The sequence below is a fragment of the Dryobates pubescens genome, chromosome 34, assembly GCF_014839835.1.
Source record: "Dryobates pubescens isolate bDryPub1 chromosome 34, bDryPub1.pri, whole genome shotgun sequence".
Lineage (NCBI taxonomy): Eukaryota > Metazoa > Chordata > Aves > Piciformes > Picidae > Dryobates > Dryobates pubescens.
In genome coordinates this window covers 1358746-1384574 of record NC_071645.1, presented here as the reverse complement: position 1 = coordinate 1384574, position 25829 = coordinate 1358746, and the positions used below count along the sequence as shown (strand labels likewise).

Sequence of the window (25829 nt, the reverse complement as noted above, 5' to 3'; positions counted from 1 at the left end):
GAAGGAAAAGAGAATCTGAACTGCTTGGTTAATGTGATCTGATCAGGGTGGCTGGGTGAGGAGGTGCTGCAGGCAGAGCTCCTCTGCTCCTCTCGGAGTCTCCAGGTGCTGAATGTGTTCAGCATTCATCATCTGGGGGGAATGTGGTCTGGGAAGGGCCTCAACAAAGGTGCAGCCTCAGTGAAGAGGCTCTGTGGAGGAGATCACTAGAATGGTGTGGCCATGGGGGATGTGGCCATGGGGGGTTGTGGCCATGGGGGGATGTGGCCTTGGGGGGATGTGGCTTGGTGGCCATGGTGCTGTTGGCTTGAAGGTTGGGCTTGATCTCAGAAGGCTTTCCCAAGCCAAACAGTTCTCTGACTCCCTGGAGTGAGTTGCTCAGCACTCAGCTGACTGAAGGGGGATGCAGGACCCATGCATAGCTGTGGTCAAGCAGAGCTCTGGGGAGTTGGGTTGGGGTTTTTTTCCCCTTGCTTTGCTGCTGGGGGGCAAACTGGGAAGTGATTTTTCCTTGTTGAGATGCTCATTGGAGTGCAAAGGTCCAGCTCTGGCCAGCCTGTGCTCCTGCAGCTGCTTGCAGCAGTGCCAGCTGAAGGAGATGATGTGCTGTGGGGCTTCAGTCCCTTTTCCTCCACACTCATTGAAGTGAGTGTGGAGCCTCTGGCCCAGGGGCCCTGCCTCTGGCCCAAGGACCCTGCCTCTGGCCCAAGGACCCTGCCTCTGGCCCAAGGACCCTGCCTCTGGCCCAGTCATTAGCTAATCTCCATGCTCAGAGTGCAGCCACAGCTCCCAGTGCCCCTTTCCCCCCCTGCTCTTTAGGAGCCTGTTTGCCCCCTGCCCCATCCTGACACTTCCCCACCGCTGCTGTTCCACATCAGTGTCACACAGCAGAGCCAGTGAGGAGCTCATCCTTCCTCTGGGCTGTTCCTGAGGCCTTCTGCACTTAGCCTTGGACTCCAGCAGACACAGGGGTGGTGCCTTGTGTGGGTGCCAGCACACTACCAGAGATCCTTGGCCCTTGCACACAGTGGCCTCTGCCTGGCTCAGGGTGAGGCTGATGCCCTGGCAGCTGAGCTCAGTGAAGGACTTCTCCCCCTCCCTGGGTTTTGCTGACTGTTTTAGCCCTGCTGGATGTGTTTTGGTTACAAATGAACCCCACTCCACCCTTCTTGCAGGGGAACCCAGCGCACCCAAGCTGGAAGGGCAGATGGGAGAAGATGGGAACTCCATTAAGGTCAATGTTATCAAGCAGGATGATGGTGGCTCCCCAATTAGGCATTACCTGATCAAATACAAGGCTGTAAGTATGACTGCCACTCAAACCTCTTTTGTCTGTAGCCTGTTCAGCACTCAGGCCTCACTAGCCTGAAGCTAAGAGCTTGGATGCAGGCCAGGAGGTGTGGTGGAAGTGTTTAGGGCATGAGATGCAGGCTCAGAGGATGTTAGGGGTTGGAAGGGACCTCTGGAGGGCTTCCAGTCCAACCCCACTGGCAGAGCAGGAGCACAGAATCCAGCACAGGAACACATCCAGATGGGGCTGGAAAGGCTCCAGAGCAGGAGACTCCACAACCTCTCTGGGCAGCCTGCTCCAGGGCTCTGGAGGCAGGAGGCAGCCACAGCCTCCCTGGGCAGCCTGTGCCAGAGTCTCACCACCCTCAGACTGAAGAACTTCTTCCTCAGCTCCACTCTAACCCTGCTCTCAAGCTCAGCTTTAAACCATTCCTTGTCCTGTCCCCAGACCCCCTCAGCAAAAGTCTCTCTGCAGCCTTCCTGCAGGATCCCTTCAGGTCCTGGCAGGCAGCTCTGAGGTCTCCCTGGAGTCTTCTCCATGCTGCACAGCCCCAGCTCCCTCAGCAGAGCTGCTCCAGCCCTTGGACCATCTTGGTGGCCTCCTTTGGCCTCACTCCAGCAGCTCTGTGTCCTTCTCCTGCTGGGGACAGCAGAACCGGAGGCAGGATCGGAGCTGAGGTCTCAGCAGAGGAGACTCCAGGGGCGGAATCCCCTCTCCTGCCCTGCTGCCCACACTGCTGATGTGCTGCACCCCTGGCTCACTGAGCAGCCTGTGCTTGTGCAGAGCCCTCCACACTCTGCCCTTTGTTAGCCAGCCACAGGGGTGTCCCCCAGGCTGCTGGCCGGCCCCAGGCTGCTGGCCGGCCCCAGGCTGCTGGCCGGCCCCAGGCTGCTGGCTGAGGCCGTGCCGTGCGTTTTGCATCCCTGCCTTCTTCTCTCCCTTGCCCTGCAGAAGCACTCCTCAGAATGGAAACCAGAGATCAGGCTTCCCTCTGGCAGTGACCACGTCATGCTGAAGGCCCTGGACTGGAATGCAGAGTATGAGGTGTATGTGATAGCTGAGAACCAGCAAGGGAAGTCCAAGCCGGCTCACTACGCCTTCCGGACCTCTGCCCAGCCTACTGTCATCCCAGGTACAGCTCTCCACAAGCTTTTACCATTGGTTTCTGCTGCAGATTAATGCCACAGTGCTCTGCATCCTTTAATGTGCCTGAGTAACCCCTGACAACTTGCTTGCTTCGAGCCATGAGCGCAGTTGGTTTCCCCACCCCGAGCCGGGGCCGCGTACATACCCGAGCCGCCGCGGTATGTACGGCGCCAGCGCTGCCCCCCCGGCGCTGCTGCTGGGCCAAGCCTTGCCTGGGCTGCTCACAGGGGCTGGTGGCTTGGCCAGCAGGGTTCCCAGCATTGCCAGAGGGAGGGAAAAGGCCTCCTGAAAGCAGGAAGTGGCATTCCCACTTGGAAAGCAGCAAGAGAGAGCGTTCAGGTGCCTCTCGCCGTGCGGGCTTCCAGGCCTTGCTCGCTGCTCACAAGCAGGGAACTGGAGAGCCCCTTCAGAACAGCACTGCTGGAGTGGTGGGAAGGGTGTGAGAAAGAGCCAAACAACATTGGAATGCTGCTGGAAGGCCTTGTTTCAGGCAGGCTGTGCTCATTAGCATGCTGCAGGGCTGAGGCAGGCTTGGTACAAAGCAGGCAGGGCTCTGGTGGCTGCTAGGAATGGAGCAGTGTGCTGGAAGGTGTTGAAAGGGCAGTCAGTGTTCCATGGAATCAGAGCCTGGGTTGGGTTGGAAGGGACCTTTAAAGGTCACCTGGTCCAGCCCCAGCCCCTCCACTGACCAGGGACATCTTCAGCCAGATGAGGTCATAGTGGTGCCCATTGAAGTGAAATCAGCCCCAAGCACAAGACAAAGGAGAGCTGAAGTTGTGTCCCAGCTGCCAGGGGAAGTTTTCATTGGTTAAAGGCAGATGGACAAAGTTTGAAGCTGAAGAGTCAGGAGAAGTCACTGAGTGCAGTGGGTTGGAAGAGAGCCTCCAAGGGCATCCTGCCCAAGCCTCTGCCCACAGCAGGGACAGCTCCAGCCAGGGCAGGCTGCACAGGGACACAGCCAGGCTGAGCCTGAATGGCTGCAGGGATGGAGCCTCAGCCCCCTCCCTGGGCAGCCTGTGCCAGTGTCTCCCCAGCCTCCCTGTGCAGAGCTTCCTCCTGGTGCCCAACCTAACCCTGCCCTGCTCCAGTCTCAAACCATTGCTCCTGCTGCTGCCACCCCAAGCCCTCCTGAGCAGTCCCTGCCCAGCCTGCCTGCAGCTCCCTTGCAGTTAGAGCATTGCTGTCAGCCCATGTTGAAGGCAGTGGTTTGATTCCATGCTGTCTGTCCTGTTCCCTCAGCCTCCCCTTCCCCAGCAGCACAGCTGGAGAGTTTCCTTCAGTCTTCCCCTTGCACTCAGAGCCCAGCCTGTGGTCAGCCCCCTCTGCTCCCACCCCCTTGCTGCCTGCAGCAAGCAGCTGAGCCCTGGTGCAGTTTGCACTCTGGTTAAGGCAGATGATGCTGTCAGGCACACAGATGAGCTGGCTGGGGCTTGGGAAATGTGTGTGGCAGGGAGGATGAGGACAGGGAGGAGGAAGGAGATGGGGCCAAGGAGAGGCTGGGATGTGTCTGGACAAGGCTGCAGTTTTGGGTGGAAGGAGCCTCAGTAACTCATTGAGCAACTCACTCTCTGATTCTCACTTTCAACAGCTCTAATACTTGCTGCCCTCTCCCATTGGAAGGACAACTGTGACTGGTGTGGCAGGGAACAGGGAGGGGAGTCTGGCAGGGGGGTGCCCTAGGCCAGCTCAGAGCTGAGCACTGCCATGGGGCAGGTTGGCAAGAGCAGGGAAGTGGCTGCTGTGCACTGTGATGCCTGCCCAGGGGGAGCTGCGAGCACTCAGCAGTCCTTTGGCTGCTCCCCAGCCCTCCGGGTGCAGTCCCTGCTGCCTCCCGGTGCTGATGCCCTCTTTGAGCCCCCACAATGGGACAGCCAAGCTGCCTGGGGCAGTTGGGATGCCTTGCAGCAGGAGCATCAGCAAATGCTGAGAGCTCTGCTGCCTGGGCAGTGCTTGGTGCTCCTGCTGCAGCTTGAGGCCATGGGAGGAGCAGGGGAGCTCAGATAGCTGCCACTGAGCCCCTGAAAGCCAGCAGAACAGGGCAGGCACCCCCTGAGGAGTGGACTGCTTGGGGTGGGGGGAGCCTGGTCTGCTGTCACAGCTGTGACTTCCTTGGCCTCTCTGAAATGATTGCTGGCTGTGGCCTGGTGTAAAGCCCAGCAGGGATGAGGACCTGAGGCTGCCACTCCAGTGGGGCCAGAAGCACTTTGAAAAGCAGGGGGTGGGAGTGCAGCTGTGCTGCAGGACTGCCCCAGCAGCTGGATGGAGCTGGGGCTCAGCCTGGGCTGTGGCCCAGGGGCAAGGAGAGCACTCTGCAGTGGGATGGTTGCTGCTGGGTCTGTGGCTCTTTCTTCAGGCTTTGGGGTTTGCTTTGCCCTTTGTTAAGGTTTTTAGTTTCTCTGAGGCCTTCTAGGGGCATTTGCAGACCCTTTGGTTTCCTTAGCTGATGGTGGGGAAGAGACTTCCAGAGGGCAAGGCAGATTCTCCTGGCAGGCAGTCCCCAGGCCTCTGCTGAGCTGATGGCAAAGGGCAGTGGGGATGAAGCAGCTCCCTGTGAGCAGCTCCCTGTGCCTCTGGCCCTGAGCATCTTCGGTGGTTTCCATGGCATTCAGCTTTTCCGCAGCCTGGGTCCCACATGAGGAGAGGTCAGAGTCCCCCCCCTCCAACCATGGCACTGCTCTGCTGGGCAGGGAGCAGCCAGGAGCCTCCTGCAGCCCCAGCTGCTGCACTGCTTCTGCAGCGTGCCTGGAAGGCTTAGTGTGGTCCTCACCGGCGGCTGGGAGGCTCAGCCCTGTGCTCTTGAGCCCTTCTTGCTTCTCCGGGGCTTCGGTCACCTGGATTCAAGCCCCGTGGGGGCCGAGCTGGGCCGGGCAGAGACTGCCTGCTGCACAAGAGCTTCTCTCTTTTGTTTGCCTTGATTGCTGCTGCTCCACCTCCAAGGCAGCGTTGTCCTTTCAACTAGCAGAGAGCCACCTCCCTGTCTTTCCCCTCAGCCCTCTGTTCCATCCTCTCTAATCTCATCTGCTTGCAAACCCTACCGACCCTCGCCTTGAGACCCTGCTCCGCAGCTTGGGACATTGCTGAGCTTCTGCCCTCCCCCTCCCCCTCCCCTCCCCCAGCCCCTTTTGTCGGTGTGAATGTGCTCGATGCTCTCCTTTAACCTTTTAGCCATTTTAATTTACCCACAAAAACCCCTCCCCTACAGTAATTAAAGAAACCCTTTGGATTCTTATGATTTCTAGACCTAGATTCTAATTTTTTTATCTATTTTTTTCTCTCTTTTTTTTTCTTTCTCCTTTTTTTCCCCCTTGCCCTCCCCCCCCTTTTCCCTTGCCCTCCCCCCTTTTCCTTGCCCTTCCTTCCCCCTCCCCCTTTTCCTTGACCTTCCTTCCCTCCCCCCTTTTCCTTGCCCTTCCTTCCCCCTCCCCCTTTTCCTTGACCTTCCTTCCCCCTCCCCCTTTTCCCTTGCCCTTCCTTCCCCCTCCCCCTTTTCCCTTCCTTCCCCCTCCCCCTTTTCCCTTCCTTCCCCCTCCCCCTTTTCCCTTCCTTCCCCCTCCTCCTTTTCCCTTCCTTCCCCCTCCCCCTTTTCCCTTCCTTCCCCCTCCCCCTTTTCCCTTGCCCTTCCTTCCCCCTCCCCCCTTTTCCTTGCCCTTCCTTCCCTCCCCTCCTTTTCCTTGCCCTCCCCCCCTTTTCCCCTGCCCTCCTTGCCCTCCCCCTTTTCCCTTCCCTCTCCCCCTTTTCCCTTGCCCTCCCCTCCCTCTCCCCTCTCCCTGTCTCTCCTTCCCCCTGCCTCTCCCCACCCCGTGCCTGTCTTCCTCCGTGTCACCTCGGACCCCGCGGGGGAACCCCTCCACGCTTGCCACCTCCACCACATTTCCTTGGTTTTGTGGTTTCTGGCTTTTTTCCTTCTCCAAACCACCACCTCCCTCCCTCCCTCTCCCTCCCTCCCTCCTCCCTCCCGGGAACCATTGTCTGGCACCTCCAGCGACCTTGGGAAGTCCATCAACGTCGTCCTCCTCCTTTGTTCCATTGCTTCTCTCTGCAGTGACTCTGCTTTGGCTCTGTTAGAAACTTGAAATAAAGCCAAACCGACAGAAAACAAAAGCAAACAAAGAGGAATGAAAACAAACAAAGCAATATTGGCTTGGGGGGGGGGGGGAAAGCTCTCCCCCCTCCCTTCCCCTCCCCTCCCCTCCCCTCCCCCCGCCCCGGGGCAGGGGGTTGCCACCGAGAAGTTTGAGTTTGGCTTCAGAGGAGCATAAAGAAAAGGGGGGAAAAAAAGAAAGGAAATCAGTGGCCACAACACCAAAGCCACACAGAGGGGGAGGAAAAAACACCACCAAGCCCAGAGCCCCAGAAAACAACCCAAGAAATGCTGAATTGGCAGTGGCTTGGGAAAGGAAACGAAACAAAAAGAGGTTTAAGCCAAGTTTGTCTTTTGTCCCTCTTTCCCTCTTTGTCTTTTCTTCCTCTTTCCCTCTTTGTCTTTTCTTCCTCTTTCCCTCTTTGTCTTTTTTTCCTCTTTCCCTCTTTTCCTCTCTCTCCCTTTTTTCCTGCCCCTCTCTCCTCCCTTTTTCCTGCCCCTCTCTCCTCCCTTTTTTCCTGCCCCTCTCTCCTCCCTTTTTTCCTGCCCCTCTCTCCTCCCTTTTTTCCTGCCCCTCTCTCCTCCCTTTTCCCCTGCCCCTCTCTCCTCCCTTTTCCCCTGCCCCTCTCTCCCCCCTTTTCCCCTGCCCCTCTCTCCCTTTCTCTCCTCTCCTGTTGTTGCTTGTGATGGATTTGCCCTTCTGTGATGGATGCCAGGAAAGCTCTGGTGGTGGTTTGCTTGCTGGGTTCTCACCCAAGGAAGGTACAACACTGCAAGGCCTTCCCCCCCTCAATGCTTTCTCTGCACATCTGGTTTGATCACCACTTAGCCCCAGAAGGGATTTTTTCCCCCCCTTTCCCAAAGCCTCAGCCACAGATCTAAACCCACAGGCTTCTGAAAAGGGACAAGAAGATGGCCCAGAGCTGTTCCTGCTGTGCTTGCCCCCAGGTCTCTCAGTGGGCTTTTGGATGTGGATTCAGGAGAAAGTTTTTCCCCTGCTGTGGTGGCCTGGACAGAAGCCTCCTGTGGGAGTTTGCACTGAAGAGATTCCTTTTTTTGGCCTTTCTTTCTTTCTTTCCTTCCTTTCTTCATGTGGTTGCATCCTTGTGACTCCCTGGTGTGCAGGCAAGCATCTCATGAGCCACAGCAGAGCTGGGAACCTTCACCCAGCCCATGAGCACACAGCCCTGCCCTGGGTGCTTGGCTAACACCTGCTGGTTCTCCACCCCCCTGCTCTCAGCTGCACAGAGAGCTTCTCCTTTTCTTGCCATCATAACAGAGACACAAAGCAGCTTGGATGAAGCCTTTAGTGCCCAGCTGACTGCCTGTGCTCTGCTGATCCTGCAGCCTAGTGATGGATAACTCCACGCCTGACACTGCCGGCCCCAGGAGCCAGCCAGGATGGAAACTGGGGGCTCTGGGATGCAGGTTTTTAGTAGCAAGCTCTCTGGATTGCCTTGCCCTGAAGGAATTGCAGCTGCCTCCTCCTCATCCTCCTCCTCTCTTGTTCTGACTGTAAAAGACCAAACAGCAAAACAAAAAGCAACCCAGCAGCAACACACAAACCCAACCCAACCCAAAGCAGCAACCTGTACCCTCCAGGAACTGTTTGTGTGATGGGGAACCCATTTGGCTCTGCTCTCTTGGGAAGTGGAGGGGGTGGAGGGGTCTCTCCCTTCATGTTTCTGTGATTGGAATCCACTTGGCTCTGATCTCTTTGGAGATGGAGGTCTCTCTCCCTCCCTCCCTCCAGGAGTGGCCTTTGTGATGGGGAAATCCTCTTGGCTCTGATCTCTTTGGAGATGGAGGTCTCTCTCCCTCCCTCCCTCCAGGAGTGGCCTTTGTGATGGGGAAATCCTCTTGGCTCTGATCTCTTTGCAGCCAGGGGTGGTCTCTTCCCTCCAGGTCCCTCATTCCAGCAGTGGGCCTGAGCTTGCCAAGGCTGAAGGTGTTGCTGTAGCTGTTGAACTGTCCTCCCAGCCTCTCTCCAGCCCTCTCAGTTGTTTGGAATGGGATTAACCTTTCTAACCAGGTTCTAGTGGGGGTGAGCAAAGCCCTCCCTGCCATCACCAGCCTTGTCTAACTGTTTGATGCTCTGCACATAAAAAGTCTCTGCTGTCTTTATTCAGACCTTGTCCCTCCTGATTTGTCAGCTGCTTTTCTACCTACATTAGGAAGGCAAAGCCTTGTGCAGCTGTTGCACACACCAAGCATCTCCATTCCTTGTTTTAAACCCCTCACCCCCAGGGCTTGCCCCTGGTGGAGTTCCTGCAGCTCTGTGGTGCTGAAGGGCAGCAGCAGGGAGCATGGCACTAAGGAGCTGTCTGACCTTCTGCTGTGGCTGAAGTGGAGATCAGCTGGAGAGCCACAGAGTGGTTTGGGTTGGAAGGGACCTTCAAGGTCATCCAGCTCCAACCCCCCTGCCATGGGCAGGGACACCTCCCACCAGCCCAGGCTGCTCAAGGCCTCATCCAGCCTGGCCTTGAGCACCCCCAGGGAGGTTGTGGATGCCCCTTCCCTGGGCAACCTGTTCCAGGGTCTGCCCACCCTCCCTGTCCAGGATCTGCTGTCAGCTCCTCTGATACCTGATGACTGTGAGGATCTGAGAGCAGCTTGGGTTGTGAGTTTCCCCTTCCCCACAGCTGGAGGTTCCCAGCTGGGGCTCAGCTCCATCTCACCCAGCTTAGAGGTTGTTGAGGTTCTCTCACCCAAGCCCTAACTTCATACAGTGCTGTGTGGAGAGAGAACAGCACCTCAGGGGCCACTTCTCCCATGCCAGGAGAGGTCTGCTCAGGCACTGCAGAGTTCTGCCTGCTGCTCAGGGGGATCTCCTCTCTGTGCTGACAGAGGCAAAGCCCTGGCAAGTAAATGAGAGGTGGCTTGTGTGGCTGAAGTTACTTGAAGTGAATCCCATCCTCCAGTCAGCTGGAAGGGAGTCCCAGGGAGAGCTTCACCCCCTCAGCCCTCACTGTGCTGTCTCCCTGAGCTGCCTTTTCCTCCCAGCATGGTCTCTGGGCAGCTTTCCCCCTCTGGTCACACCCATGCCAAAGGCAGGGGGATCCTCTCCTTCCCAGCTCCTTGGCTCCCTCTTGGGCCCTGTGCCTTGGTGTTGCCAGAAGGGAAATGGTCCCAGGCTGGCCCAGGATCCCATGGGAATGCCTGAACCTTCTGATCTCCAGTGGCACAGCAAGCTGCCTCCTGCACAGAGAAGAAAGGAGTTCCTGCCATGCTGCTCACCTGGAAGAGGCTTTGCCCAAGTCCCTTTCCATCTGCAAACTCTAAGGGGCCTGAAAGCAGCCTGCTGAGGCCCCAGAGGCTGTGGCTGTGCCCCAGAGGCTGTGGCTGTGCCCCAGAGGCTGTGGCTGTGCCCACAGCTCTGCAGTTGTGCTTGCAGCTCGGGGGGGGTGACAGAGGTGCTGCAGGCAGGGCATGAGGCTCTTGCTGTGGCTTGTGTCACAGGTGACTCCCAGCTGGGGGTGGTGTAAAAGTCTGGTGACAGCCTGGTGGGGAGAGGAAGGCAGGAGGGAGGGCTCTGGTGAGATGGCATTTCCCAGAAGGTGTCTCCTGGCAGGCAGCAAAGCTCCCATCTGGCCCAGGGTGAAGGCTGTTGTCTGCCTCCAGCTCTGGTGACTGAGGTGAGGAATGTTCAGGAGGCACAGCCAGGAAAGCCCATCCTGGGACCCTGCCTGGGGTGCTTGTCCCAGTGCAGCTCCCCCAGCCTGCCAGGCAGCTCCTGCCCAGAGAGGTGATGCAGATGAGGGGAAAGCTTTGCCACCTCCTTAGCCCTTTCTCCAGGAGCTCCTCTGACCAGGGGTTGTGTTAGCTGTGGAGTCATCCATGCAGGAGTCCTGAATGCCCTGAGAGAGGCCAGGCCTCCCTCCCTGCATGCAGGGGGCAGGGATTCCCCCATTGCAAGGTGCTGGCAGGGGGCTGGGCTGGGGCACAGATGTGCTGCTGAGCATTTGATGGACTGGGGCTGGCAGAGTGGCTTTCAGGTACAGCCAGAGGCAGAAAGAAGCCTCCCAGTTGGGGTCTGCCTGCCTCAGTGCCCACCAGGGTCACGCAGTGACCCAGCACTGCCCTGCCTGCTGCTGAGGCTGCTCTGCCTCTCCTGTTTGGGAGCAGTCAGTTCTGTGGCAGAGGGAAAGGCTCCCTGTGAGCCCTGCAGAAGACCATTCCCCCTGTCCAAGACAGCACAGATTGGGCTGAGGGGAGGGAGGTGCTTTGCTGGGCTTCTCCACGCAGCCTGTGCGTGCCTGGGGGCTGTGGCATCCAGCAGCAAGACAGAAGTCATGAGAAGCAGCCAGGATGGCATCCTGATTGAAAGCACATCAGCCAGAGCACTCCTGCTGGTGTCCAGCTGCCTCAGCAGGCAGCTCTGGCAGAGGCCTTTGGGTGCAGAGCAGAGACTCTGACAGCTGGGACCAGCAAGCAGCTTTTGGGTAGTGCTGGTAGCCAGGCAGGGGCTCAGCTGTGTGCAGCACCCTGGGAAGTGCCCCTGCCTGCAGAGCAGCAGCCTGGGGAGAAGGACTGAGTGGAAAGGGAACAAGAGGCAGTTGGTGAGGGTGTGACAGGCTGGGAAGCTGCAGCTGGCCACAGGCAGGGCTGTGCCTGGGGGGTCAGTGATGCTCTGGTGTGCTCCCCAGGGAGAGCTCAGCACCTTCCCAGCAGGCAGCCCCCGTGCATCCTCTAGGTCTCCATCACCACCTCTCTCCCCTGCTGGAAAAGAGGAGGTATTCCTTTCTGTTCTGGGGCTGGGGGAAGGTGGTGGAGATGGGGGTGGGGGGATGGGCAGCTGCTGTGACCAGGACCACACCAACAGCCACAGCCTGCTTATCTTTAACCATCCTCTTCCTCAGAAGGTCACTTGGGTCGTTGTCTGGCTAAGCCAAAGCACTCCAGGAGCATTCCCTGGTGAGCTCAGCTCTCCCTGGGTAAGAGCTGAAGAGCCCTCTGGAGAGCTGAGCAACAGGAAGGGCTTCAGTGCCTCCTTCCTTTTGCACCACCCAAGGGGCTGAGCAGTGCTGAGGCCTCACAGCTATCCCCCAGTGCTCTGCCACCTGCCAGGGCAAGTGGTGGCTCAGAGCCCAGGCTGGCAGCACCCCAGGTGCAGCCTTCACCTCGAGGGAGTGGTGGTGGGGAAGCAGCAGCCCCTCAGAGCCCCAGCTGGGTTTATGCCACAGCAGCAGAGGTTTCTGCAGGCTGCTTAGCAGGCCTCAGCCCAGCAGAGATAGGAGGAGCCCCTCTGGGTGCCAGGGAAGCTGGCATCTCAGGTAGGTTGTGATGCACAGGTCACCATGCAGGGGCTCTAGACAGAGAGTGGCCTCTGTGGCTTCCCCATGCTGCAGCCCAGGCATGGCCAAGTGGTTGGACTCAGTGACCTGGGAAGGTGGTCTCCAACCAGAGCTGTTGTGTGGCTGCAGCCTCAGCCCAGGCATGGCCAAGTGGTTGGACTCAGTGACCTGAGGAGGTGGTCTCCAACCAGAGCTGTTGTGTGGCTGCAGCCTCAGCCCAGGCATGGCCAAGTGGTTGGACTCAGTGACCTGAGGAGGTGGTCTCCAACCAGAGCTGTTGTGTGGCTGCAGCCTCAGCCCAGGCATGGCCAAGTGGTTGGACTCAGTGACCTGGGAAGGTGGTCTCCAACCAGAGCCATTGTGTGGCTGCAGCCTCAGCCCAGGCATGGCCAAGTGGTTGGACTCAGTGACCTGAGGAGGTGGTCTCCAACCAGAGCCATTGTGTGGCTGCAGCCCAGGCATGGCCAAGTGGTTGGACTCAGTGACCTGAGGAGGTGGTCTCCAACCAGAGCCATTGTGTGGCTGCAGCCTCAGCCCAGGCATGGCCAAGTGGTTGGACTCAGTGACCTGAGGAGGTGGCCTCCAACCAGAGCTGTTGTGTGGCTGCAGCCTCAGCCCAGCTCCTAACCACGCTGCCTCCTTCTCTTCTCTTCTCGGTCTCTGAAGCCAGCACCAGCCCTACCTCAGGCCTGGGGACTGCTGCCATCATAGGCATCCTGATTGTGATCTTTGTGCTGCTGCTGGTGGCTGTGGATGTCACCTGCTACTTCCTCAACAAGTGTGGGCTGCTGATGTGCATCGCCGTCAACCTCTGCGGCAAGGCCGGGCCCGGAGCCAAGGGCAAGGACATGGAGGAGGGCAAGGCTGCCTTCTCGTGAGTACTGCCACCCCTGGCAGGGCCCCAGGGCAGGACCTGCTTCAGATTAGGCTGTCAGGGAGGCATGGGGCTGGGGGGATGGAGCAAAACTAGAAGTGGGGAGATTCAGATTGGAGGTGAGGAAGAAGTTGTTCCCCAGGAGGGTGGTGAGAGCCTGGCACAGGCTGCCCAGGGAGGTGGTGGCAGCCTCCTGCCTGGAGGTGTTTGCAGCCAGGCTGGAGGTGGCTGTGAGCAACCTGCTGTGGTGTGAGGTGTCCCTGCCCATGCCAGGGGGTTGGCACTGGATGAGCCTTGAGGTCCCTGCCAGCCCTGACACTTCTATGATTCATGGAATGGGTTGGCTTGGAAGGGACCTCAAAGCTCAGCCAGCTCCAGCCCCCTGCCCTGGGCAGGGACACCTCCCACCAGCACAGGCTGCTCAAGGTCTCATCCAGCCTGGCCTTGAACACCTCCAGGGAGGGGACAGCCACAGCCCCCCTGAGCAGCCTGTGCCAGAGTCTCCCCAGCCTCACTGGAAAGAATTTCTTCCTAACCTCCAGTCTCAATCTGCCCTCCTCAAGCTTCAGTCCATTCCCTCCCATCCTACCACCCTAAGCCCTTGTTAAAAGTCCCTCCCCAGCTCTCCTGGAGCCCCTTCAGGTGCTGGAAGGCTGTTCCAGGGTCTCCCAGGAGCCTCCTCCAGGCTGATCAGCCCCAGCTCTCCCATCCTGTCCCCACAGGGGAGGTTCTGCGGCCTCTGATCATCTCTGTGGCCTCCTCTGGACCCCCTGCGTTCAGCTCTATGTCCCTTTTATGCTGGGGGCACCAGAGTGGAGAGAGTTCTGGGCTCCTTACCTCCCACAGGAGGGCACTACAGAGACCTGGGGCCACAGAGGTTGTGCTTTGTGTTTCCAGGAAGGGCTTTCTTCAGCCCTTTCTCTGTTGTTGTGTCAGTAGCCATCAGCAGCTGGCCCCTAGCCAGCCGTGGAGGGTAGCCAACAACTGTAAGGGGAAGGGACAAAAAGCCCTGTTTGGGCCAGCCTGTTCCTGCCACTCTGTGGGTGTTTGCAGCTTGTCTTTGCAGGGGGGGGGTCCCCAGTGTGAGCCATGCTCCATGCAGTTCCCTTTGTTACAGGAAAGATGAGTCCAAGGAGCCCATCGTGGAGGTGCGGACGGAGGAGGAGCGGACCCCCAACCACGCCGGGGGCAAGCACACAGAGCCCAACGAGACCACCCCCCTGACAGAGCCAGAGTATGTGGCCATTGGCCAGCCCCAGGGTCAATACCTTGTCCTCAGGTGCATCCATCCCTGATCCCTCACGCTCAGAACTTAGGGCAGGAAGAGAGAAAGGAAGGCAAAGCCTCAGCGTTCCGTTCGCCGCACCCCGGGGGAGAATTTGCCTCTCCTCTTCCTCAGCCTTCAGGCACTTCCCCTTTGTCCAGCCCTGGAAAGGGGGAAGGGGAAGAGAGCAACGTTCCTTGGAAGAGCTGTCCCTGCCAGTCCTGTCCCAGGCACCTCTCCATGTTGACTGCAAAGGAGCCAGAGCAAGAGCAGTGCCCGAGCTGCCACTGCCCCCTGCTTCAGCTCTGCCCTGGCAGCGCTGGGTTAGTGCTTGAACCGCCCCGAGGGGAATGCAGTCCTCTGCTGGCAGCAGCAGAGCAGCTCTGTGCTGGCTGTTGGAGGGGGCATGGCAAGTCTGATGGCTCAGGGAGAGGGCTGGGAGCTGCCTGGGAGCTTTGCTTGTGTCAGAGAACCTGCTTGGAGCCCGAGTCTGGGAATCCCTCTCAGCTGGGGCTGGCAGGGTTGGAGTGTTGCCCTCTGTCTGCAGTGAACTCTTCCCTAGACTTGCATTTTAGTGTTCTCTGGGAGCTTCTCCATGGCTTCTGAAATAGGGAGGCTGTGAAGTGCTTGTTGATGCTTGGGTGATGGTTGGGGGGGATGGCACACCGTGGTGACAGCCTTGGATCGCAGGCAGAAAGGCAGGGCCAGGAGGAGGGACTGGGTTCAGGTGTTGTGTGCTGGGCCCCTGCGGTGTGGGGACAGGTGGCACTGGGCTGCAGGCTCAGGGGATTGGTGCAAGGCTTTCATGTGAGGTTAGGTGGAGGAGGCTGAGAGGAAGGTTAGGCTAAGAGAGAAGAGTGTCTGGAAGTTGTCAGATTGCCTTTGGCTAAGATCAGAACCCAAACCTCTGCAGAAGCCACTCCTGAAGGCCCTCTCCTCTTTGCCTTCTTCCCTCTTCCAGTTAACTCTTCAGCCATCCCTTGCCGCCCTTTGCACCCTCTGCAAGCTCTCTGCTCCTCTGAGCACCTCTGCATGCTGCGTGTGCTGTAACCCCTGTGCCATGCTGCTGCTGCTGCGCCCCCGGCTCACCTTCTCCCTCCTGCACTCCGCTCTCCCTCCTGTCACTTACAGCCTTCATTCTCTCTCTCTTTCTCTCTCCCTCTCTCTCTCTCCTGCTCCTGTCCTCCTCACAGGCACCCTGCCGACACTGCAGCTACCGTTGAGGACATGCTGCCTTCTGTCACCACAGGCACCACTAACTCTGACACTGTCACTGAGACCTTTGCCACTGCTCAGAACAGCCCCACCAGCGAGACCACCACCCTGACCTCCAGCATCGCCCCTCCGGCCGCGGCCATCCCCGACTCCACCTCCGTGCCTGCCGGCCAGGCTACCCCAGCCAAAGGGGCAGCCCCCTCGGTCTCCTCCCCGCCGCCCCCCTCCTCCGCCCCCCGAGTGGCTCCCCTCGTCGACCTCAGCGACACTCCCAGCTCCGCTCCGGCCGCTAACAGTTTGTCTTCGAGCGTCCTGCCCGGCCCGGGGGCGGTGCTCAGCCCCAGCGCCGCCGCCGAGACCCCCAAAGGGGCGGCCGGGAGCCAGGCGGCCGCCCCCGGCCCCGCCGGCCTCCCCGGCTCCCCTCCCGCTCCGGCGGAGCCCAAGCAGGAGGCCAAGAGCCCCGAGAAGGAAGCCGCGCAGCCCGGGGCGGCGAAGAGCCCGGCGGAGGCGGCCAAGAACCCCGGCGGCGCCAGGGCCGAGGCGGCAAAGCCCTCCCGGAGCGAGGACTTTAAAATGGACGAAGGGACCTTCAAGACCCCAGACATTGATCTTGCAAAGGATGTCTTTGCAGCCCTGGGCTCTGCCGGCCCCGCCGGCGTGGCGAGCGGCCAAGCCCCCGAGCCCGCCGCTCCCGCCGCAGACGGCTCCGCGCCCGCAGACACCGAGTACGGCTGCCTTCCGTCTTCCCGTGCCGGTGTGCCGTGTCCGTGCCCGTGTCGTGTCGGTGTTGGGTGTCCTCCCGGCCAGCCCCACCCTGCCCCGGCCCGCGGACGCCCCCCGGAGCAGCCGCGGGCACCGGGCTGGGCAGGGCGGCGGCGAGAGGCCGGGGCAGCAGGGGCGAGACGAGGCAGAGCTGAGCAGGGCTCTTCTGGCTCTCTGCAGCTTCGGCAGGGCTTGTGCTGGGAGGCAAGAGGTCGGGGGGGGTCCTGTCTGGTGCTGAGGAGGGCTCCAGTCTGGTGCTCAGGGGGGTCCTGTCTGGTGCTGAGGAGGGGTCCAGTCTGGTGCTCAGGGGGGTCCTGTCTGGTGCTGAGGAGGGGTCCAGTTTGGTGCTCAGGGCGCATCCACATTGGTGCTGAGGAGGGGTCCGGTTTGGTGCTCAGAGAGGAGTCCAGTTTGGTGCTGAGGAAGGGTCCCAGTTTGGTGCTGAGGAAGGGTCCCAGTTTGGTGCTGAGGAAGGCTCCAGTCTGGTGCTCAGGGGGAGTCCAGTTTGGTGCTCAGAGAGGAGTCCAATTTGGTGCTATGGGGAGGTCCAGTTTGGTCCTGAGGAAGGATCCAGGTTTGGTGCTGGGGAGGGCTCCAGTCTGGTGCTCAGGGGGGTCGCAGTTTGGTGCTGAGGAGGAGTCCAGTTTGGTGCTCAGAGAGGAGTCCAATTTGGTGCTCAGGGAGGGTCCCAGTTTGGTGCTCAGGGGGGGTCCAGTTTGGTGTTCGGGGGGGACCAGTTTGGTGTTCAGAAGTCCAGTTTGGTGCTCAGGAGGGTTCCACATTGGTGCCCAGGAGGAGTCCAGTTTGGTGCTTAGGGGAGGATCCAGTTTGGTGCTCAGGAGAGGTCCAGTTTGGTGCTGAGGAGGGGTCCGGTTTGGTGCTGAAGAGGGCTCCAGTTTGGTGCTCAGAGGGGGTCCAGTTTGGTGCTGAGGAAGTGCTGGCCTCAGAGGCACTGAGTTGCTGTAGTGCAGTGAGCACAGGACCCCAGGAGATCAGTGGAGCCCTCCAGCACTTCTCCCAGGGTAAGGTGGGGCAGGAGCCAGTGCTGTGCATGGGACCCCTGCATTTGTGTCCCTAGGCTGGCAAGAGGCTGAGGCAGGGAGATCCCAGCTGAGAGGGGCAGCAGCCACACAGCACAGCTGGGGCAGGGCTGTTTGGCAGGGGGCTGGCCTGGAGCTGAGCCTCCCTGCCCTGGGCTGGCCTGGAGCTGAGCCTCCCTGCCCTGGGCCGGCCTGGAGCTGAGCCTCCCTGCCCTGGGCTGGCCTGGAGCTGAGCCTCCCTGCCCTGGGCTGGCCTGGAGCTGAGCCTCCCTGCCCTGGGCTGGCCTGGAGCTGAGCCTCCCTGCCCTGGGCTGGCTCTGCTCCTCACCCAGCTGAGCAGGGAGCAGCAGCTTGCCCCAGGTGGGACACCCACAGGGGTCCTTTGGAGCTTTGTGCCATCTGGACAGGATCCTGAGGGCTCTGCACCTGAGCTTGGCAGCAGCCACTGTAACTGGGGAGTGAAAGCAGCAGCAGGTCCTCATCTGGGCAGCTGTGGGGAGGGTCCCCAGCTGTTGTGCAGATGTTGGACAGGAGCACTCTGGCTGTGTCAGTTTGGAGGGCAGCTGCTGACAGGCACAAGCACAGAAGCCTGGAGGATGCTGCTTGGAAAGGGAGGAGCAGCTGCTGAGGGGGACAGGTCCCTAGGGTCCCTGCTGGCTTCACCTTTGGGCACAAGGTGTTGGCAGAGGCAGGGTGGGAGAGCAGGACCTTGGCTGTGCTCTGCTCGAGGGAGCCCTGAGCAGGCAGCTTGCATTGGTGGTGGGAGCAGCTCCCACAGCCAGAAGGCTGAGCTGGTTCCCACTGCAGCTTCAGCTTGAGCAAAGGCCTCTCTGCAGGGGGCTCTGCACTCAGCCAGAGCACTGCCCAGAGCCCAGGCAGCTGCTGGAGAGCTCAGGTCCATTTAGGCTGTAGTGTGGCACCCACTGGGTGGCTTAGATGGGTTTGGCTTAGAGCTTCTTCCATCCTTACAGCTCAGGAAAGTGAGCTCAAGGTGGGCAGCTCTGTACTGAACCCAAAAGAAAGGGCTGGCCCTGGGGGGTGGCTCTGACACTGAGAGCACTCAGCACCAATCCAGGCTCCTGGCTGGGGCTGAGGGCAGACCCTTGCTGACCCTTGGGAGTTCTGCTGTCTTTCCCTGGCAAGGCTCTGCTCTCCCTGCCTCTCTGCTGTGCTCCTGCTCTCCCAGGCATGCTCAGGAGGCAGTCCTGCCCTGTGGGGCACTGCCCCATGCAGCTGTGGAGCAGCCAGGGCCTCCCTGGACAGCCTGGGTGGAATCAGAGAATTGTTTGGGCTGGATAAGGCCTCTAGGAGCATCCAGTCCAACCTCAACCTAACCCCACCAGGGCCACCCAACCAGGGCCCCCAGTGCCATGGCCACAGGGTTATTGAACCCCTCCAGGGATGGGGACTCCACCACCTCCCTGGGCAGCTTGTGCCAGTCCCTGACCAGGCATTGGGTGGCACCAGGCTAAGCTGCTCCTAAGCAGAGAAACCCAGGCTGCACCTCCAGCTGCTGTCCTGGCCTGCTGAGAGACAGCTGTGGGCTGGTTCTCAGCTGCAAGGGGGCAGCAGATGGTTTGCCCATAGTAAGGAAACTCCTCCAGTGGCTGAATGCAGCCTGCTCTGTGTCCTGTCAAGGGCTTCTTGGTGTGGTGGGGTGCAGAGCTGGGTTCTTTCTGCTGGGCCAACCTCCCCCTAGCTCCCCTTGGCACAGCTGGCACTGTAACCACAGGCTCAGGTTCCTCTCTCCTGCCTGGCAGGGTGAATTGAGCTTGCAGCCATCCCAGAGGGACTTGGTGGCTGATGGGCTTGGAGCAGGCACCTCGGAGAGGCCACCAGAAGTGCCCTGGGTGGTAGTTGGCATGGCTGGGAGGAGAGCACTGGGCAAAGGCTTCTGTGCTGCTGAACCTGAGCCTTACCCTGTGAAGGTGTTGAGCTCCCTTACCCCCTGTGCTGGACAAAAGTCACTTCTCTGTTTCCCTTCCTACAGCAGCTGGGAAATGCTGCTGGAGTGGCAGCCTGCTTGAGCAGGACACTTGGGTGAGCCAGCAGCTCCCTCTGCAGCTCTCTGACTTGTGCCTTGTGCTCCTCCCTCTGCACCACAGCCTGCTGCCCCCTGAGACCTGGGCAAGCTGCTGAGGGTGACCCTGCTTGAGCCAGGGGGCTTGGACTGGGTGAGCTCCAGAGGTCCCTTCCAGCCCCCCCAGGCTGGGGTCCTGTACTGCTCAGGGTGGGAGGAAAAGTATTCCATAGAATGGGTTGGGCTGGAAAGGACCTTCAAGATCATCCAGTCCCAAGCCCCTGCCAGGGGCAGGGACAGCTCCCACCAGCACAGGCTGCTCAGGGCCTCATCCAGCCTGGCCCTGAGCACATCCAGGGAGGGCACAGCCACAGCCTCCCTGGGCAGCCTGTGCCAGAGTCTCCCCAGCCTCACTGCCAAGAATTTCTTCCTCATCTCCAGTCTCAATCTGCCCTCCTCAAGCTCCAGTCCTTTCCCTCTCACCCTGGCACTCCCAGCCCTTGTCAGAAGTTCCCTCCCCAGCTCTCCTGCAGCCCTCTTCAGCTACTGTAAGGCTGCTCTAAGGTCTCCCTTGGAGCTAAATGGAGCTTGGGGAGTGGAATAGAATAGAAATAGAATAGAATTAACCAGGTTGGAAAAGACCTCAGAGCTCATCCAGTCCAACCTCTCACCCAGCACCATCTGAGCAACTCAACCATGGCTCCAAGGGCCTCATCCAGACTCTTCCTAAACACCTCCAGGGATGGGGACTCCACCACCTCCCTGGGCAGCACATCCCCATGGCCAATCTCTCTTGCTGGGAAGAACTTTCTCCTCACCTCCAGCCTGAACCTCCCCTGGCACAGCTTGAGACTGTGTCCTCTTGTTGCAAAGAAAGTGGTTGGGGAAGCTCCAAACCTGCAGCTCAGGCGCTTGGGGAAGCTCCAAACCTGCAGCTGAAGCGGTTGGGGAAGCTCCAAACCTGCAGCTCAGGCGCTTGGGGAAGCTCCAAGCCTGCAGCTCAGGGGTTGGGGAAGCTCCAAGCCTGCAGCTCAGGGGTTGGGGAAGCTCCAAACCTGCAGCTCAGGGGTTGGGGAAGCTCCAAACCTGCAGCTCAGGTGCTTGGGGAAGCTCCAAACCTGCAGCTCAGGGGTTGGGGAAGCTCCAAGCCTGCAGCTCAGGTGCTTGGGGAAGCTCCAAACCTGCAGCTCAGGTGCTTGGGGAAGCTCCAAACCTGCAGCTCAGGTGCTTGGGGAAGCTCCAAACCTGCAGCTCAGGGGTTGGGGAAGCTCCAAGCCTGCAGCTCAGGGGTTGGGGAAGCTCCAAGCCTGCAGCTCAGGGGTTGGGGAAGCTCCAAGCCTGCAGCTCAGGGGTTGGGGAAGCTCCAAGCCTGCAGCTCAGGGGTTGGGGAAGCTCCAAGCCTGCAGCTCAGGGGTTGGGGAAGCTCCAAACCTGCAGCTGAAGCGCTTGGGGAAGCTCCAAACCTGCAGCTCAGGGGTTGGGGAAGCTCCAAGCCTGCAGCTGAAGCACTTGGGGAACCTCCAAACCTGCAGCTCAGGGGTTGGGGAAGCTCCAAGCCTGCAGCTCAGGGGTTGGGGAAGCTCCAAGCCTGCAGCTCAGGCGCTTGGGGAAGCTCCAAGCCTGCAGCTCAGGCGCTTGGGGAAGCTCCAAACCTGCAGCTCAGGGGTTGGGGAAGCTCCAAGCCTGCAGCTCAGGCGCTTGGGGAACCTCCAAACCTGCAGCTCAGGGGTTGGGGAAGCTCCAAGCCTGCAGCTCAGGCGCTTGGGGAAGTTGTGGTGCTGGGTGCCCGGGAGCAGAGACCCGACCCCCACCCAGCTACCACCTCTGCTGCACACAGAGCCAATGCCTTGTTTCCCTGCCTCTGACCTGTGCCTCTGTTTTCTCCCTGCCCCCTTCCCCCCCTGCAGGACCCCCCCAGTAGAAGACAAATCGGAAGTGCAAGCGACAGACGGCAAGAGCCCCGCGGCGGAAGGCAAGACGGTGCCCAGCGAAGCCACACAAAGAAAGGAGGGCGAGAGCAAGGCATGATCAGCCAGAGCCCAGGGAGCCAACCACAGGAGAGCTTCACCCAAGCATCTGAACCACAAACCACAGCACAGCTTCATCCCCCTTAGTGTCTGTTGCCTTTTTGTTTGTTTCTCAGCAGGAGGGAGAAAACCACCACCCCGAGGCCGGCGACCAAGAACCACCACGAGCAAAACGCATCGAGGGGAAGGGGGAGGGGGAGGGCAGGGAGGGGACAAAAGGTCTCTTTCAGTTCTTTTCTCTTGCTTTTTTTTTGGGTCTCTTTTCCTGGTTTTGGTTTTTATTGTTGTTGCTGGTATTAATTATTCTTTGGTTGGTTTGGGGGTCTGGAAGCTTCCCCCCCCCCCCCCCCCCCCTCCCCTCCCCACCAAGGTTCTCTTTGCTGTGCACTTGCTCTGGAGAAGGAGAAGGAAGTTGTCCATAACCTTTTTATTTTGTTTGTTTCTTTGCACCAGGGTCCAACCCAGAACCAAATCAGGGCTTAGCTGCCCCTGGGTGTGGGGAAAGAAAGGGGAAACTGCCAAGGAATTTGTGTGGCAGAGGGGTTGGGGAAGCTCCAAGCCTGCGAAGAAAGGAGGTGGGGAGCTCCAGAATGGCATTGAAAGGGGTGGGGGAGCTCCAGAATGGCATTGAAAGGGGTGGGGGAGCTCCAGGATTGTAAAGAAAGGAGGTGGGGAGCTCCAGAATGGCATTGAAAGGGGTTGAGGAGCTCCAGAATGGCATTGAAAGGGGTTGAGGAGCTCCAGAATGGCATTGAAAGGGGTTGGGGAGCTCCAGGATTGTAAAGAAAGGGGGTGGGGAGCTCCAGAATTGCATTGAAAGGGGTTGGAGAACCTCAAACCTGCAAAGAAAATGGTTGGAGAACCTCAAACCTGCAAAGAAAATGGTTGGAGAACCTCAAACCTGCAAAGAAAGTGGTTGGAGAACCTCAAACCTGCAAAGAAAGGGGCTGGGGAGCTCCAGAATTGCAAAGAATGTGGCTGGGGAGCTCCAAAATTGCAAATGGAAGTGGCTGGGAAGTTCCAAAACTGTGGACAGTGGTTGGGGAGCTCCAGAATTGCATTGAAAGTGGTTGGGGAAGCTCCAAACCTGTGAAGAAAAGGCTTGAGGAGCACCAGAATTGCATTGAAAGGGGTTGGGGAGCTCCAAACCTGCAAAGAAAGTGGTTAGGGAACCTCCAAACCTGCAAAGAAAGGGGCTGGGGAGCTCCAGAATTGCAAATGGAAGTGGCTGGGAAGTTCCAAAACTGTAAATAGTGGTTGGAGAGCTCCAGAATTGCATTGAAAGGGGTTGGGGAAGCTCCAAACCTGTGAAGAAAGTGGTTGGGGCGCTGTGAAACTGTAAAGGAAATGGTCTGGAAGTTCCAAAACTGCAAAGAAAAGGGCTGGGGAGCTCCAAACCTGCAAAGGAAATGGTCTGGAGGTTCCAGAACTGCAATGAAAAGGGCTGGGGAGCTCCAAACCTGCAATGAAAGTGGTTGGAGAACCTCAAACCTGCAAAGAAAAGGGTTGGGCAGCTCCAAAGCTGCAAAGAAAGGGGTTGGGGAACCTCCCAAATTGCAAATGGAAGTGGTTGGGAAGTTCCAAAACTGTAAATAGTGGTTGGGGAGCTCCAGAATTGCAATGAAAGTGGTTGGGGAGCTCCAGAATGGCATTGAAAGGGGTTGGGGAGCTCCAGAATTGCAATGAAAGTGGTTGGGGAAGCTCCAAACCTGCAATGAAAGGGGTTGGGGAGCTCCAGAATGGCATTGAAAGGGGTTGGGGAGCTCCAGAATGGCATTGAAAGGGGTTGGGGAGCTCCAGAATAGCATTGAAAGGGGTTGGGGAGCTCCAGAATAGCATTGAAAGGGGTTGGGGAGCTCCAGAATTGCATTGAAAGGGGTTGGGGAGCTCCAGAATGGCATTGAAAGGGGTTGGGGAGCTCCAGAATTGCATTGAAAGGGGTTGGGGAGCTCCAAACCTGCAAAGGAAGTGGTTGGGGAAGCTCCAAACCTGCAAAAGAAGTGGTTGGGGAGCTCCAAACCTGCAAAGAAAGTGGTTGGGAAGTCCCAAAACTGTAAATAGTGGTTGGGGAGCTCCAGAATTGCAATGAAAGAGGTTGGGGAGCTCCAGAATTGCAAATGGAAGTGGTTGACAAGTTCCAAAACTGTAAATAGTGGTTGGGGGAAGCTCCAGAGTTGCAATGGATGTGGTTGGGAAGCTCCAAGCTTGTGAATTAAGTGGTTGGGAAGCTCCTGAACTGCAAACACAATGATTGGGGAGCTCCAAAATTGCCAATGAAGTGGTTGGGAAGTTCCAAAACTGTAAATAGTGGTTGAGAAGCTCCAGAATTGCAAATAAAAGTGGTTGGAAAGCTCCAAAGTTGCAGAGAAAGTGGTTGGGGAAGCTCCAGAACTGCAAAGGAAGTGCTTGGGAAGTTCCAAAACTGTAAATAGTGGTTGGGGAACCTCCAGAGTTGCAGCTCAGGCGCTTGGGGAAGCTCCAAACCTGCAGCTGAAGCAGTTGGGGAAGGTGCCCCAGGGCTCCAGCAGCCTCACAAGGAGCAAAAGGGACAAGCTGGAACCCAGGAGGGTCCTTCTGAAGCTGAGGAGAAGCTCCTCTGGTGTGAGGGTGCTGGAACCCAGGAGGGTCCATCTGAAGCTGAAGAGAAGCTCCTCTGGTGTGAGGATGCTGGAACCCAGGAGGGTCCTTCTGAAGCCGAGGAGAAGCTCCTCTGGTGTGAGGCTGTGGGAAGAGGATTCCATCTCTGCTACAACCTGAGGGTGCTGGAGCCCTGGAGCAGGCTGCCCAGAGAGGTTGTGGAGACTTCTTTGGAGCTGTTCAAGCCCCTCCTGGATGTGTTCCTGGGTGACCTGCCCTGGGTGGTCCTGCTCTGGCAGGGCTTGGACTCAATCTCTGCAGGTCCTTTCCAACCCCCTGGCGTTCTGTGACTCTCTGGAGTCCCAGGGCTGCCATTGCAGCGAGGCTAAGGTGGAGCAGGCAGCCCCATGGGCTGTGCCTGCAGGGTGGGCTGAGCACCTGCCTGGGGCTCTGGGCTGCAGGGAATGCAGCTGCCAGGAAGCTCAGAACCTCCTTGGCATGTGAGAGCCTTTCCCTGCCCTGGCAGTGGGGAGGGACATGGGGAAGCAGGCACAGCCCTGCCCCACTGTGCCCTGTTCCTCCTTGGCACCTCCTGGGCTGCTGCTTCCCGGGGAGCTGCCAGGCCACCTCCCTCTCTCTGTTTCCCACCTTTCTCTCCTGAGCCCCCCTGGACTGTGCTGTGCCTGGAATGAAACCACCCCAGCAGTGCAGCAGGGACTCTGTGGTGCTCTGGCTCCCTATCAGCTGCCACCTCCAGACTTCTGGCTCTGGAAATGTGGCCCTAGAGCATCTGAGAGTGGTGACAAGGACCCACCTGGCTCCTGCTGCCATGTACCTGCGCGTGAAGCGCCAGGGAAAGCTGGATGCCAGCACTTCTCTGAACCACAAGCCTGACACATCCCAGCAGGGCTGGAAAGGAGGGCAGCTGCCCCTCAGAACCTCCAAAGGCTGAGAGACATCTCTGGGCCATTGCAATGTGCTGCTGGAGGTCTTCCAGCCCCTGTGGTTCCTTCCCTGCAGCTTCATCCACCCAGGCGGACCCCAGCAGGGCTGCGTTCGGCAGCACAGCAGCTCGGCAGCCGGCTGGGGACCCAGGCAGCAAAGCAGCCGCAGGGCTGCGGGGCAGCTCGCAGCCGGCCAGCCGCGGTTGTGCGGGAGGATGGTGCCATCCGCTGGCTGCCGAGCTGCTGGCACCACCCTGTGTGCCCCCCGGGCACGGAGCCTTCCTGGCTACCAAACCGCCGGGCCCCTGCAAACCGCCGGCTGAGCCCCGCCGCGGGGAGGCAGCTCCGCAGCACGGAGGGGACAGGAGGCAGCGCTGCCCAGGGGCCTCTGCCCAGACGCTGCCGCGGTTCCGACCCCCGCGGCCCGGAGAGGAGCAGCAGTGCCTGCTTCGAGGGAGTCGAACTCTCGGCACACCTCAGGCTCTTTCCTTCCCCAGAGGTGTCCGAGAAACCTGTGGCCATGGCACCTGGGGACGCGGTTTGCATGGTGGTGGTGCGGGGTTGGTGCCTGGGCTGGATGACCTTAGAGGACTGCTCCAACCCAACCCCTCGGTGACTCTCTGCTTGCCCTGGGAGGGGGCGCAGATGGCAGCGCCGGGGAGGGAGCCACTGGCTTAGTGCCTCGGAACGGGCTGCAGACACCCAAGGGCGCGGGGCTGCTTCTCCCGTGCGGAGGATCCGCCGGCCGCCGGTGCCCGGCAGGGCTCAGGATCTCTGCCTGCTGCCGGTGCCCGGCAGGGCTCAGGATCTCTGCCTGCTGCCGGTGCTCGGCACGGCTCAGGATCTCTGCCTGCTGCCGGTGCCCGGTAGGGCTCAGGATCTCTGCCTGCTGCCGGTGCCCGGTGCTCGGCACGGCTCAGGATCTCTGCCTGCTGCCGGTGCCCGGTGCCCGGCATGGCTCAGGATCTCTGCCTGCTGCCGGTGCTCGGCACGGCACGGCTCAGGATCTCTGCCTGCTGCCGGTGCCCGGTGCTCGGCACGGCTCAGGATCTCTGCCTGCTGCCGGTGCTCGGCACGGCTCAGGATCTCTGCCTGCCGCCGGTGCTCGGCACGGCTCAGGATCTCTGCCTGCTGCCGGTGCTCGGCACGGCTCAGGATCTCTGCCTGCTGCCGGTGCTCGGCACGGCTCAGGATCTCTGCCTGCTGCCGGTGCTCGGCACGGCTCAGGATCTCTGCCTGCAGCCGGTGCTCGGCACGGCTCAGGATCTCTGCCTGCCGCCGGTGCTCGGCACGG

The 25829-nt window shown here is 59.6% G+C and overlaps 1 protein-coding gene across 7 annotated transcripts in view; it reads left to right on the top strand.

Annotated features, from left to right (window-relative positions):
• NCAM1 (neural cell adhesion molecule 1) overlaps window positions 1-21176 on the top strand; it is a 94843-nt gene extending 73667 nt beyond the window's left edge. For 3 of the 7 annotated variants that reach the window (XM_054175987.1, XM_054175985.1, XM_054175981.1), the window contains 5 exons: window positions 1176-1300; window positions 2243-2423; window positions 12479-12686; window positions 13804-13920; window positions 20895-21176. In XM_054175987.1, coding sequence (XP_054031962.1) covers window positions 1176-1300; window positions 2243-2423; window positions 12479-12686; window positions 13804-13920; window positions 20895-21015 — 752 coding nt within the window. In that variant the 3' untranslated portion in view covers window positions 21016-21176. Of the gene's footprint in view, window positions 1-1175; window positions 1301-2242; window positions 2424-6419; window positions 6583-12478; window positions 12687-13803; window positions 13921-15143; window positions 15891-20894 lie in introns of those variants that run through there. The other 4 variants (XM_054175983.1, XM_054175988.1, XM_054175982.1 and 1 more) reach the window with 2 other exon arrangements.
• Window positions 21177-25829: the final 4653 nt, after the last annotated feature.